This window comes from Anoplopoma fimbria, chromosome 21 (genome assembly GCF_027596085.1).
Source record: "Anoplopoma fimbria isolate UVic2021 breed Golden Eagle Sablefish chromosome 21, Afim_UVic_2022, whole genome shotgun sequence".
In the NCBI taxonomy this organism is placed as follows: Eukaryota; Metazoa; Chordata; class Actinopteri; order Perciformes; family Anoplopomatidae; genus Anoplopoma; species Anoplopoma fimbria.
This window is the reverse complement of record NC_072469.1, coordinates 118,838-133,594: the sequence shown is the minus strand read 5'-3', so window position 1 is coordinate 133,594 and position 14,757 is coordinate 118,838. Positions and strand designations below refer to the sequence as shown.

The 14,757-nt window shown below is 51.3% G+C and overlaps 1 protein-coding gene across 1 annotated transcript in view; it reads right to left on the bottom strand.

Moving 5' to 3' along the window:
- The window catches only part of LOC129111059 (histone-lysine N-methyltransferase 2C-like), a 63,407-nt gene that overhangs the window by 4,691 nt on the left and 43,959 nt on the right, over positions 1-14,757 (bottom strand). Inside the window, 33 exon segments of the mRNA XM_054623354.1 lie at positions 33-234; positions 565-692; positions 776-912; positions 1,072-1,184; positions 1,666-2,042; positions 3,542-3,751; positions 3,829-4,024; positions 4,319-4,446; positions 4,540-4,660; positions 4,663-4,745; positions 4,913-5,005; positions 5,217-5,332; positions 5,424-5,469; positions 5,994-6,131; positions 6,221-6,324; positions 6,547-6,722; positions 6,917-7,031; positions 7,607-7,717; positions 7,720-7,741; positions 7,843-8,004; positions 8,335-8,526; positions 8,977-9,240; positions 9,362-10,246; positions 10,657-10,764; positions 11,398-11,736; positions 12,139-12,371; positions 12,547-12,610; positions 12,714-12,810; positions 12,947-13,058; positions 13,296-13,547; positions 13,549-13,692; positions 13,815-14,192; positions 14,303-14,707. Coding sequence (XP_054479329.1) covers positions 33-234; positions 565-692; positions 776-912; positions 1,072-1,184; positions 1,666-2,042; positions 3,542-3,751; positions 3,829-4,024; positions 4,319-4,446; positions 4,540-4,660; positions 4,663-4,745; positions 4,913-5,005; positions 5,217-5,332; positions 5,424-5,469; positions 5,994-6,131; positions 6,221-6,324; positions 6,547-6,722; positions 6,917-7,031; positions 7,607-7,717; positions 7,720-7,741; positions 7,843-8,004; positions 8,335-8,526; positions 8,977-9,240; positions 9,362-10,246; positions 10,657-10,764; positions 11,398-11,736; positions 12,139-12,371; positions 12,547-12,610; positions 12,714-12,810; positions 12,947-13,058; positions 13,296-13,547; positions 13,549-13,692; positions 13,815-14,192; positions 14,303-14,707 — 6,251 coding nt within the window.

The following is a 14,757-nucleotide window of genomic DNA, read 5'->3' as shown; positions in this document are numbered from 1 at the left end:
ATCTCGTGTTCCCTCTGGTCCAGGTGTCTCACCTGGATGCGGGAGCGTGCCAGGTAGACATTGGTCTTCCACTCGGCCTTCATGCGGCGGTACTGGGCCGACTTGGAGTGGCGTCCCTGGTGAGCCGCCGCCACCGACTCCCCGGGAGACAGAGAGATGACGCCGGGCACGAGGCCCACGATGGAGCCCACCGAGCCCTGACACCTGGGGGCCACGCTGGTCAACAGGTTGGGTCTGAAACCAGGACACAGTGTTAGGACAATACGCCACTCACCTGGTCCACCTGTACCACTCCAGTACAGGTGTGTACCAGTACAGTACAGGTGTGTACCAGTACAGGTGTGTACCACTCCAGTACAGGTGTGTATCAGTACAGTACAGTACAGGTGTGTATCAGTATAGGTGTGTATCAGTACAGTACAGGTGTGTATCAGTATAGGTGTGTATCAGTACAGTACAGGTGTGTATCAGTACAGGTGTGTATCAGTACAGTACAGTACAGGTGTGTATCAGTATAGGTGTGTATCAGTACAGTACAGGTGTGTATCAGTACAGGTGTGTTACCTCTTGGTCTGGCAGGCTTTGGGTTCAGAACGGGCCGAGCCAGAAGGGTTGAAGGCCAGGGGCCACTCCATGAGAGGATTCCTCCCATAACGAAAGGTGTAACGCCCACAGGTCTCCACACCTGGCAGCTACACGCACACACACACACACACACACACACGTCAGTATGATGAAGTATGTGAACGTATGTATGAGTGTGTGAGATACGTACAGACTCGATGATCCGGGTCACTGCAGACGTCGTCAATCCAAACAGATCTTCTCCTTTCAGGTAAACTGGGAAAAGCTTCAGAGTCCCACTGGAGGCTCTCATCTGTGATACTGGTTCCAGTATTCGGTCCCACACAGCTGGAAGGACACCACACAGGTACACACACACACACACACCATATTTATCTGACAGCTCTAGTTTCTCTAACCACAGACACAAATTAATCTTAACAGGTCACTCTGATTGGCTGCCAGCTCCAGGAGGCGGGTCTTGTGTAACCTGAAGGTGAGGTTTACCTTTAGGCGTAGGTCCGGTCAGTATGAGGTCACCGTAACCCTTCTCCACCACCTTCACCTTGAACAGCGGCTCTCCCTCCTCCTCCTCGATGCAGCACACGTACTTACAGCGTCTGCAGGAGCACAGTGATGATGTCAGCGTTAGAGCATCCTCAGCCAATCAGACGCTGGGAGCAGCGGATGACCTCACACCCTCCAAACTGAAACCAACTCTGACCAACGGCTTCATTAAGAAACCTCCAACGATTGATTGATTATTGGTAGTAGTTTTTATTCAAAAATGGCAGAAAATGTAGTTTTTCAGATTTCCTGCTTTTCTCTGATGTTTATGACTTTAAACTGAATATTTATGAACATTTAAAGACCAACGGAGAACTGCAGCAAAGCATCATGGGAGAACACGTCTCCTCAGTGGAGAACAGAGAACCCTGAGAAGCAGCAAAGCATCATGGGAGAACACGTCTCCTCAGTGGAGAACAGAGCACCCTGAGAAGCAGCAAAGCATCATGGGAGAACACGTCTCCTCAGTGGAGAACAGAGCACCCTGAGAAGCAGCAAAGCATCATGGGAGAACACGTCTCCTCAGTGGATTACCTGTTGCTGTGCCGCATGCTCCAGTAGATGCGGTTGGCATGGTAACCGATGGGGAAGATGGCTGCCTGGTTGTGGAAGGCCTTCATCTGCTGTGGGAGGAGCCTGCCGATGGCGCGGAACAGCAGGCTGCCGACCCTGAAGGTGTGCTGCCGGTCGCCGCGCTGTACCACGGCGGCGATCTGACGCGCCTCGTCCCGCTGCACGAACACCCGCCGGAACACAGCGAAGCACCGCAGCTCGCAGTCGTACGGGTCACAGACCGCCGCCATGGGGTCAAAGGTCGGCCCCGGAGTGGAAGAGGGGGAGCAGCTGGAGGATCGGTCCCCACCGAGAGGAACCGTCCTGGGCTTATGGAGGTGACACAGCATGGTCTTATCCTGGAGGAACCACGAGAGGGTGAGAGGGTGTGTGTGTGTGTTAGTGTGTGTGAGAGAGGGTGTGTGTGTGTGTGTGTGTGTGTGTGTGAGAGAGGGTGTGTGTGTGTGTGTTAGTGTGTGAGAGAGAGGGTGTGTGTGTGTGTGTGTGAGAGAGGGTGTGTGTGTGTGTGTGTTAGTGTGTGTGAGAGAGGGTGTGTGTGTGTGTGTTAGTGTGTGAGAGAGGGTGTGTGTGTTAGTGTGTGTGAGAGAGGGTGTGTGTGTGTTAGTGTGTGTGAGAGAGGGTGTGTGTGTGTGTTACTGTGTGTGTTACTGTGTGTGTGTGTTACTTTGTGCGTGTGTGTATGTGTGTGTAAATGTGTGTGTGTGTTACTGTGTGTATTACACAGTGTGTGTGTGTGTATTAGACAGTGTGTGTGTATTAGACGGTGTGTGTTAGACAGTGTGTGTATTAGACAGTGTGTGTGTATTAGACAGTGTGTATGAGACAGTGTGTGTTAGACAGTGTGTGTATTAGACAGTGTGTGTATTAGACAGTGTGTGTATTAGACAGTGTGTGTGTGTGTGTATTACAGTGTGTATTAGACAGTGTGTATTACACAGTGTGTGTGTGTGTGTATTAGACAGTGTGTGTGTGTGTATTAGACAGTGTGTGTATTAGACAGTGTGTATGAGACAGTGTGTGTGTGTATTAGACAGTGTGTATGAGACAGTGTGTATGAGACAGTGTGTGTGTGTATTACAGTGTGTGTGTGTATTAGACAGTGTGTATTATACAGTGTGTGTGTATTAGACAGTGTGTGTGTGTGTGTGTGTGTGTATTAGACAGTGTGTGTGTATTAGGCAGTGTGTATTAGGCAGTGTGTGTGTATTAGGCAGTGTGTATTAGGCAGTGTGTATTAGGCAGTGTGTATGAGACAGTGTGTGTGTATTACACAGTGTGTGTGTGTGTGTGTGTGTGTGTGTGTGTGTATTAGACAGTGTGTGTTAGACAGTGTGTGTGTATTACACAGTGTGTGTGTGTGTGTGTGTGTGTATTAGACAGTGTGTGTGTGTAGTATAGTGTGTGTGTATTAGGCAGTGTGTATTACACAGTGTGTATTACACAGTGTGTGTGTGTGTGTGTGTGTATTAGACAGTGTGTGTGTATTAGGCAGTGTGTATTAGGCAGTGTGTATTAGGCAGTGTGTATTAGACAGTGTGTGTGTATTACACAGTGTGTGTGTATTACACAGTGTGTGTGTGTGTATTAGACAGTGTGTGTGTATTATACAGTGTGTGTGTGTGTGTGTATTAGGCAGTGTGTATTACACAGTGTGTATTACACAGTGTGTGTGTGTGTGTGTGTATTAGACAGTGTGTGTGTATTAGGCAGTGTGTATTAGGCAGTGTGTATTAGGCAGTGTGTATTAGGCAGTGTGTATTAGGCAGTGTGTGTGTGTGTGTGTGTGTGTGTGTATTACACAGTGTGTGTGTATTACACAGTGTGTGTGTATTGTCACCTTGAAGAAGGTGCAGTGGGCCTGCAGTGCACAGGTGAAGTGGTAGGTGTTGGTGCAGCGGAGCCGGTTGCAGCCGCTGGTGGCTCCGGTCCTCTGGCAGTGAGCGCAGCGCAGAGACAGACTCCTCCTCAGAGCCAGCTCCACGTTGATCAGGGCTCCGGCCTGGGTCTCGTACACCTCGCTGGACCACAGAGCACAGTTCAGGTGGACCTGAGGCAGAGACAGACATTCCGTTAGATCCAGACCGTCGTCAGGGAACCTGCTGGGTCCCGCAGGTCCAGACTCACCCACAGGTCCAGGTCCAGGTTCAGCAGTCTGGCTGGTCCGTCCGTCTGCCCGTCTCCCTGCTGGTTACAAAAGCAGCACCTCCGCTGGTCTTTGGGTAGCGGATCGGGACGAAGACACGCCCCAAGTTTATGCAGTAGCACGTCCACTTCCTCCTCCGTTGGCATGGCAACCGCCTCGTTCGGGACACAAGTGCCCCTGGGAAAAAAGAGACACACAGAACGATACTAACAGGTCAACAGGCTCAATGTGATGCTAACAGTTCAACCTGCTCAATATGATGCTAACAGGCTAACCTGCTCAATGTGATGCTAACAGTTCAACCTGCTCAATATGATGCTAACAGGCTAACCTGCTCAATGTGATGCTAACAGGCTAACCTGCTCAATGTGATGCTAACAGTTCAACCTGCTCAATATGATGCTAACAGGCTAACCTGCTCAATGTGATGCTAACAGGCTAACCTGCTCAATATGATGCTAACAGGCTAACCTGCTGAGTGTGATGCTGAAACTCCAGCGTCTCCAGCGGTTACTCTTCATCCTCTTCCCGTGGCGAGACGACAGCGAGTCCTCGCCTCCTGGGACCGCCCGGGGGTGGGGCTTCAGCTTCACCTTCACCTGTAAACCAAGTACAGACACGATCAATCATCTAATCAATCAACCGGATGACCAGCTACAACCTTTGATTATCCAGTCAGTAACAACAGCCACCTTGAGGCTGTCCATGCGGGGCCTGGTCTCCATGGTGATGGCGGAGGCGGGGGGGAAGGAGAGTGGTGGGGAGGAGGTCGGGGTGGGTGAGGAGGGGGTGTGGAGGAGGGAGTGGACGGCTATGGAGGACATGTTGCTGGTGTACTGGTGCTGCACTCTGCTGGGAGGGGGCGTTCGGAGTCGGACGGCGTGACGGGGACGGCGTCCTGAGGACAGAAGGACATCATGAGGTCATCAAACAACAGTGAACAGTGTGAAGGCGTGTCACTTTGTATCACTTTATAGAGGAGAACCAATTCAAACTGTCTCTGATCACCATGATGGACACTCTGCTGCTCCTGATCAATAACCAATAACCAGATTGATCCCTCACCTGGTTCCCAGCTGTTCTGCTCTGCAGGTCCGACGTGTAGAGAGACGAGCAGTTTGGACTGCAGAACATCAGGCTGGATCTGGACTGACCCTCCTGTAACACACACACACACACACACACACACACACACACACACACACACACACACACACACACACACACACACACACACACACACACACACACACACACACACACACACACACACACACACACACACACACACACACACACACACAGTGACTTCCTGTCCACCATCTTGATGTTTCACTCTCACTGTTAAACTGTCTTTACTGCCTCAAACCTGTTTGAGCTCCTTGACCATTCGGACTCCGTTTCCCAGAAGCATCTTGCAGTAGCTGCAACACTGAGGCCTGGCAACAGCAGCGCCGCCATGTTGGATGTAGTCCATTCTGCCACCTGGAGGCAACACACAGAGAAGATTCAGAGCTGTCAATCACACGTGTGTGTGTGTGTGTGTGTGTGTGTGTGTGTGTGTGTGTGTACAGACCAGCGTTCCCAGCTGCAGGTCTCTGATGATTGCTTCCTGTTGAACCCTGCAAACACAAACAGGCAGTGTGACTTAAGGACGTTCAGAATTACTATTATTGTGAAGGAGGAGAGGAAACATTTATGAGGAGAGGAAACATTTATGACTTGATGAAGTTCAGAATGAGGACTTTTATTGTGAAGGAGGAGAGATTGTTGTCATGATTAGATGAAAACATTTGTTAAAGAGATTACTGAATGAATTGGGTATCGTGATACCTATCGTATCGTGCAATATACATGCAGTACATGTACATGCAGTACATGTACATGCAGTACATGTACATGCAGTACATGTACAAGCAGTACATGTACAAGCAGTACATGTACAAGCAGTACATGTACAAGCAGTACATGTACATGTACAAGCAGTACATGTACAAGCAGTACATGTACAAGCAGTACATGTACAAGCAGTACATGTACATGTACAAGCAGTACATGTACAAGCAGTACATGTACAAGCAGTACATGTACAAGCAGTACATGTACAAGCAGTACATGTACATGTACAAGCAGTACTGGGTCCCACCTGTGTGACTGGCACTCGGACTCCGGCCAGCAGGGCCAGGGAGCTCCTCTGGGCGCCGGCGGCTCGGCTCAGCTGGTAGTCAGCGGGGACGGGGACACGCAGTAGCTCGGCCACCGCCGCCATCACATCTGCTACGCTCTGTAAACAGAGTCACAGTGATGTCACAGTGATGTCATCAGGAGGGAGGGGCCACTGATGAACACACACACACAGAAAGAGATGTTTACCTGAGCTGCAACAGGGTTCAGGGTTATCGCTATGGTTACCAGGTCTGTGTTGGCGCATGAAGGACGACCCTGATGGTTTGGCTCCGCCTTCACTTCCTGTTTCACTGCACACACACGCACACACACACAAAAGAAGTAAGAAGATAATTATTTTAAATGATGTGTTGATCTTTATTTTCTGTTTACAAAAACACAACTGCAACAAAGTAGTATTGCAGTAACATGTAAAGTACTACTGCAGTAACATGTAAAGTACACCTGTAGTCACTCTGGTCACACGGAGAAGGAATCAAACGTTTTATCCCGAGCTGCTGCTATTGACTGACCTTTTCCCCAGGCGCAGGGCATCATGGGTATTGTAGGCGAGGGGCAGGGCGAGGGCGGCTCCAGTTTGATCCAGGAGAGGTCAGGGTACCTGCTGACCTCCACGTCCGCCACGCTCTCTGGAGAAGACGAGGGGACGAAGCCCTCCGGGGTTTCCCGCCCCGTCGAGTCAGGGACCCTGATGAGTAAAACACACGAAGAAGAACGACGAGTCAGTGAAACGGTCACGACCTGGATAAAAGTATTTATTTACAGAAAAATAAGAATAAAAAGCAGAACAGCCATGTGACTGATTCAGAACATTCTTCTCAACCTTTAAATAAAACCGTGAAGATGAGTCTTAATCAGGACGTTTCAGTGGGCGGAGCTTACCTGAGCTCTTCCTGGTTGTTGTGGGGCGGGGTCGGCAGGGAGGCGGGGACATCTACTGTTCTGAAGGCGTGGTTTAGAGCCAGAAGCCCCTCCCCTTTCTGCTTCAAGCCTTTCGCTGAAAACAAACACATTTCCAGTCAGATCAGCTGCAGCGTCGTTCTTCTTCTGATGTTTTGATGAAGCAGTACGAGCTGACATCATGTTCTTTAATGTTGAATGTCTCATTTACGTTAACGGAGAAATGAAACTAACTCTGGATTCGGCTGTCAGTGATTTCACTACATTTAGGACCCGAGGATGTAAATTAAAGATATTCAAGTGTTCCTACTGAGAAGTTACAGAAGTCTCTTTCTCAATGTAGGTCAATGGGAAAAAGTATTTTAGGTGACATTCCACCGTTTGGCCTCTTTGTTTAATGTTCTGCTTCAGAGCGTTTCCTATTCCTGAGTTTATTTAAATGTTGAACTGAACACTTCAGTCCATTAACGGTTAACATCCCTCCTCTGGACCTGCCATCACTTCTCCTCCACTGCAGAGCAGATCTGGTCACAGTTTGACCTAAAGTATTACAACAAGGGACCTGGACCTGAACCAGACCAGAGTCCACGTGGTGTGATCTTATTCTGCTGTGAAGACCTGCTCCAGGTTCAACCCTTAAAGATGAAGCCGTGGTCTGGAGGATACACTCACACTCCTGCTCGCTGTTCTCCTTCCTCTCCAGCTCCTCCGTCGTAGCGAAGCCGTTCACCAGTTTCTGTCTGCTGACGGGCGGAGGGGTGGGGGGCAGGGAGGCCGGGGGGTTGGGGGGTTACTGAGGTTATTCTGCTAGAGGAAGAAATGATGGAGACGAGAGGATTGTTAAAGGTCAGAATCAGTGAAGAAGAAGGTAAGGCTGAGGTAGTACTACTGTAGTACTGTAGTAGTACCTTGTATATGAGCTGGGAGTAGTAGTCCGTGACTCCGTCCAGGCAGCCGTTACCGAAGGAGCCGCTCAGACTGGAGTCTCTGCCCAGAGAGGAGCTGCCGTACGGGGGGAACAGACTCAGATCCACCCCCAGAACTGGCTCCATGAGGGGCAGCACCGACAGCTGGGGGCAGCAATCAATAATCAATAATCAATACAGATAATCAGTCGTCAATGAAGATGCTGAGGAGGAGAGAGGAGTGAGCTATAAGTGGAGTTTAGCAGGAAGGTGTTTCAGCTCAAAGGAAGGGTCCAATCAATCAACATCTGAAACATTACTCAGCAATGATTGTAATAAACAATGAATCCGTCTAAAAGTGTTTCTGTCGCATCAGAAAACGTTCTCTCAGAGCGGGCGGCCATTTTATTACCTAAATGTTTCTCCACAGAAGATGTCCCCAAAGAACAGTTAAAGGAGGAGATATTAAGGGTCAAGAGGACAAGGTGGGTCTACCTGTCTCAGGTGTGTCATTAGCGGGTCACAGGAGGCGGAGGAGGAAGAGTGGAGCGTCTTCTTCTCCTCCTCTTTCTTCCTCCTCTTGTTTTTGGACGGAGCTCTCTCCTTCTCCGGCCGAGCGAGTCTCTTACAGCGCTGAGTCTTCTTCCTGCCGGATGAATCCAGGAGATCTGGACTGTCCATCAGGACCTGGAGGAGGAGGCGTCCCTGGTCAGATATCACTGATCTATCATCATGATTTATAGTGATCAATAACTAGCTCACCCACCTAACAACTAGCTCACCTAGCTAACAACTAGCTCACATTAACAAACAACTAGCTCACCTAGCTAATAACTAGCTCACCCACCTAACAACTAGCTCAACTAGCTAACAACTAGCTCACATTAGCAAACAACTAGCTCACCTAGCTAATAACTAGCTCACCCACCTAACAACTAGCTCACATTAGCAAACAACTAGCTCACCTATCTAATAACTAGCTCACCTAGCTAACAACTAGCTCACCCACCTAACAACTAGCTCACCTAGCTAACAACTAGCTCACCTAGCTAACAATTAGCTCACCGAGCTAACAACTAGCTCACCTAGCTGATCATTATAGAAGCTCAGGGGTCATTAGAGAAACCCCGCCCTCACCACGTTGCCATGGTAGCCAGTCCCGTCCTCTTCCTCAGACCGGACGCTCTCATTGGACAGCTGGCGGCGGGCGGTGGGCGGGGCAAGGCCGGTGGGCGACGGCGTGTTGGCGGGGGACATCTTGTCCTTCAGCAGGTGTCTGAGCAGCTCCTTCCCCCCGTCTCCACCGTGGAGAGGAGAGAGGTGGAGGAGTCCCTCACCTTGATCCTCCTCCACCTTCACCATGCCTCCCCCACATGCTCCTCCCTCCTCCCGCTCCTCCTGCTGGGACATGAGGACAAACTAGAATCCTGAGCTGGTGGTTTACTGCAGTAAAGATACAACAAATACTATCACAGGAACATCACAGGAACATCACAGCTGATTGTCCCTCAGAGTGACTGACCTTGACCTCCAGACCAGCTGCAGACAGGGGACCTCTCTGACTCTCCATGCCCAGGAAAGAGCCTCTCTGCTGGGCCGCAGAGATGACGGACAGCTGCCTCTCCAGCTCTGACGAGGGAGCCAGACCGGAGAGGGAGGAGTTTAGAGAGAAGCATAGTTCTGATTGGTCCATGCTGCCCCGAGTTGGCGTTGAGCAGGAAGTGTCTGACACAGCCGGAGTGGGCGGAGCTGTGGTGTCATCAGAGTGCGAGGACAGCGGCGTCCTGGCTCCTCCTCCGCCTGCCGTGTCATCTCCCTCCCTCTTCCTGCTCCTCTTTTTCTTTGGTTTGTCGTCGGGGATGATGTCAGAGTACAGCTGGATGAGGGAGGTGGGGCCTCCGGAGGAGTAGCAGGCAAAGGAGGGGGGGAGGGAGGTAGAGGGGGAGGAAGAGGAGGAGTCGTTTCCAAATCCATGAGCCTGACCTCCAGGATGGAAGGGGGTCATCACAGCTGGCCGTACTTGTTCCTGGGCCGAGGGCCTGGTGTGGGGGTCCATGGGGGGCCCGTGCCCAGGCAGGACCCTGCCCCGCTCTGCTGGGGGCCCCGGCAGTAGACCTGGGGTTGGGGGTCCTCCTGTGAAGCCCTGGTAGAGGCCCTGGTGCAGTGGGGGAGGTTTAGCTGCTGGGGGGGACTGGAGGAAGTCCTGGGGCAGTTCAGAGCTGAAGAAGGGACCGTCACTTCCTGGTGCCGTCGCAGCAGGACCTCCAAGTCCAGGCTTCTGCCCGACTCGAGACCCTAACTGAGGTCCAGATGGGGGAACGGCTGCTACTCCAGCTCCAGGACCCATGGAGGCTCCCAGGAGGCCTTGTTGATCCAGTCTCTGCTGCAGGGAGCGATGACGCTCCACCTGAGAGGAGAAGAAGAACAGCTGAGTGTTTCTACTTCCTGTCCTCTACAGATGAACAGCTGAGTGTTTCTACTTCCTGTTCTTACAGAAGAACAGCTGAGTGTTTCTACTTCCTGTCCTCTACAGATGAACAGTTGAGTGTTTCTACTTCCTGTCCTCTACAGATGAACAGCTGAGTGTTTCTACTTCCTGTTCTTACAGAAGAACAGCTGAGTGTTTCTACTTCCTGTCCTCTACAGATGAACAGTTGAGTGTTTCTACTTCCTGTCCTCTACAGAAGAACAGCTGAGTGTTTCTACTTCCTGTTCTTACAGATGAACAGCTGAGTGTTTCTACTTCCTGTTCTTACAGATGAACAGCTGAGTGTTTCTACTTCCTGTCCTCTGAGTGATGATGGTGTGATGCTTCACCTCCTGCATGAGCTGAACTCTCTGCCTCTCCTGCTGCTCCCTCAGCCTCTCCCTCTTCTCCCTCTCCTGGAAACCCTCACTGAACGGGTTGTTATCGTCAAACTTCACCTGCAGGTCGTGGAGACAGAAATGAGCTCTCTGAGGAGCTTCAGGCTTTGTGCAGTAATAAGCTTTGTGGCAACTCCATGATCATCAGATATAAAGATGGTGTCCAAAGTAAAGTCAGACCAAAGGAAACATGTTGTTTCTCTGATCTCACTCTTTAATATTATCTGTTGTTTTTACACACGGTCAATAAGTTTGATTTTGAATCTTGTCAGCTGAACCAGGATTATATTTAAATGCTGTTTATTGGTAATTTTCATCTCACACATTATGTACTTCCTCAATGTTCTATCTTTTTGGAGAATCAGGAGTTGATCAATCAATCAATCAATCAATGCTCTCTTCTTAAATTGGTAAAATAAATCTTTGTCACATAGTTTCTTAATGTCTTCTGACATTTAACGACTAAACACTTCATCAATCGATGGTGGAAACTATAGTCAGATAATGTGATAATCATTATTAATTATTATATTATAATTATATAATAATATTATATTATTAGAATTATTGGAGTCAGTGATCTGGTTTAGATTTGTTAGTGTGATGAGGTTTAGCTTTCTCACTGAACTCAACGTGACCAAACGTGTTGAATGAATTTCTATGAAGACCTTGGTAAACCTCCAGGTGAGTTACCTGAGGGGGGGCGGCGTCCCCTGCTGCTCCATTGGTTCCTCCGGTGGGGCCCCCAGTGAAGACTGCTGGGGGGTCTGGGTGTGTGGGGGAGCCTGGGGGCTTTAGGCAGGACGGAGGGCATCTGAAGGGGCATCCTCTGACCCATGGACCCGGGGGCCCCGCCCCCTGGGGTCCAACCAGGGGGACGTTGGGGCCACGGCCCGGGTGGGGCTGCATGGACACCATGGGGAGGGAGAAGTGGGTCTGGGGGATGGGGGGCGCTCCTGCAGGTCTCTGCTGCTGCTGTTTGGTCCTGTAGTCCTCGATCAGCTCGGCGTGATCCTTCTGCTGCTTCCGGATCTGAACAAAAACGTCTCAGTAAAGATATTTGTTCATGAACTCACCAGGAGCCTGATGATGATCGCCATGATCTGACTCCCTGGACTCTTTGACTCAATCAGACACTCAAATACGCATTAGAGCCCCTAATGTGATCAATCTAGTTTTAAAGACTGAAGCCTCCACACTTCCTGGTGTGTGAGCATCATGCAAGTTACCGTGGGTACGGGGGCGGGGCCAGACTAATTGCGTCCCGGGTGCTTGAGAACTCTGCTGGGACAGGATACATACATGTATACCTACTATGTACAACTTCCCTGTATTGTTAAGGACTACTACAGGTTCTATGAGTGCTGGTGTATCTGCTCCAGCTGTTTCTGGTATTGGTGTGGACTACTACAGGTTCTGTGAGTGCTGGTGTACCTGCTCCAGCTGTTTCTGGACCGCCCCCTGCTGTTCCGTCATGTTGCGGAGCTGGGCGGCGTCCTCCTCGGCGAGGGCTCGGCCGGCCTTCTTGGCTGTTCTCTGTTTGGCCGACAGAGATTTCTTGGTCTTGCGGTGAGTTGCGATCTGCTCCTCCAGGAGGCGCTGCTGCATCTGCAGTAGCTGCTGCGTGTCCCCCAACCACTCCTCGTACTGACGCCGCTGAGACTCGTCTGCAGGACACAGGACAGCTTTCAACCTCTGAGAATGGACTTCACAGGAGACGTCTTTAGAAAGCAACAACATTGAGACAGAACACAAGAGGTGACCCATTCCTCTCTTTGGTTCTCTCTTTATTGAACATGTGGATCCAGGGCCCCACTGTTGGGATCGTTCTTTCATACTTACTGGTGAAGCCTGGGCCGAAGCTGGGGGGGTTCGGTCGCACCAGCTGGGGGTTCAACTTCCCGTCCTAACAGGAAGAGAAGACACAAGCTCAGAAGACATGAGATCGTATTCATTATTCTCTGTGAACAACCTGATGGTTCTCCTCAGGTTGTCGTGGTTCTACACACCTGAACCACCACCAGGTGTGGAGGCTGAGGAGTCCCCTCTGGACCCGGAGCCACCGGGACCACCGGAGCCACCGGAGCAACTGGGGCCTGCTGGAACCTGACACAAACACACACACTGTCTGTTAGTCTTTCATAATGGTGTGGACTTCAGTCAGAGTTGCTCATTAACCAATCATCTGCTTCATCAGCTGTCAGCAGTGAAACTTGGCACAAGAGGTCAGAGGTCGTCCTACCTGTTGATGACCATGGGGTTGAGTCCCAGGTTGCCCTGGGTCATGACCTTGTTGATGCCCTTCAGAGCCACCATCTTGGCCTTCATGATGGGGTCAGAGATGGAGTCAAAGTCTGCTAGACACACACACACACACACACACACACACACACACACACACACACACACACACACACACACACACACACACACACACACACACACACACACACACACACACACACACACACACACACACACACCACACACGACCTATCAAATTAAAAGCAGCCCACCTTCCAGAACAGCAAGGGTTAAAGATAAAACAGCAAACAGGACTTTTTAAAGATCTGTCCAGGTTCAGGTCTTACCCATGTTGGGTAACACAGGGTCTGTGGTGGACCTCTGTCGGATAAGGGCCTGCATCTGTTTCTGCTGCTGCTGCTCCTGGCGCTCCTGGTCCAGGAGATCCTGCAGGAGGAGCGGCTGCTCCTCCAGGAGCAGAGGCCTGTTCTGGTCCTGGTCCTGGGGGAGGACGGCCTGGTCCTGGTTCTGGGTGGAGGTCCCCTGGTGTGGAAGCTGGGTCTGAGGGTTGAGAAGGAGGTGAGGCTGGGAGGGTTGGAGGGAGAGCGGGTGAGGCGGGGCAGGAGGACCCTGAGGAGTCAGACCGGTGTGGGCAGACACTGGGAGACCCTGAGGGAGGGGGGTGAAGAGAGTCGAGGGGGGGTCCAAACGGATTCTGCTGCTGCTGGAAGACAGACTGTTGACCTGCAGACGAGAGGGAGTTACAGCTCAGCTGAATAATAACTGATCAATAATCTATCAATACAGTCTATCAATAATCTATCAAGTAGAAATCCAGAATCATAAACAGGGTTCATAGCGGTTACCTCCAGCCATGGGGGGGTGAACTCTGGCAGCCATGCCCGATGACGGAGCCTGTTCCTGGGCCTGGCTGGAGTCGGCTGCCTCCGACTTTAGAGGACCTGGAGGACCTGGATGTAAGGGGGGTCTGCTGTTGGTGACCTCCCCGTGGTGAGGTGCAGGGTGCTGCGTAGCAGAGGGTCCGTCCTGCACTTCCTGTTTGACCTGTTTGGCTCCATCCTTCTCCTCCACCGGCTCCCCCAGGTCCAGCTCCTCATTGAACATGTCCTTCTTGTCCTCCAGATTGAGCTCGGGGTCTGCGTAGGCGATCAGGTCAAACTTCTCCGACAGCAGGAAGTCGTCGAGGTGGAGATCATTAGGACCCAGATCCAAGTCCTCTTTCCCTGAAACAGCCGGCCGGAAGTTTGTCTTTATGATTCTGGTTTATGTCTCCGTCATGACAAACTAAATAAAACACAACATGATGATTCATCACATCCAAATGTGCTCTTACCGTCTTCAGGGTCCAGGTTCAGGTTGAGGTCTACCAGATCTTTCACCTCCACGTCTTCCAGGTCCTTCACGGCAGAGTCCTCCCCCTCCAGGTGCTCCTCCGGGAGCGTGGACTCTCCGGTCTGGGTGAACACTGCTGCGTGGACCAGGTGCTGCTGGTGCTGGTGGTTCAGCTGTTCCATCACCATCGCGGGGCCCAGCGCCGTCTCCCCCATCCTGGCCCCAGGACCTGGCCTGACCGAGGACGGCTGGGGGTCTCTGGGGAGCAGCATCGGGGCCTCGGGCTGAGAGAAGGACAGCCTCAGGCGGTTCTCTGGAGCGCGGTGTCGGAGTTCGATGTAGGGCTGTCCCATGATACTGTGCTGCTGGAGTGGGAGGGAGCGGGGAAGGAAGGGCTGGGGGACACCTGGGGGGGAGGAAGGGAGCCATCAGGGACTTTACAAAGAACTGGATCAA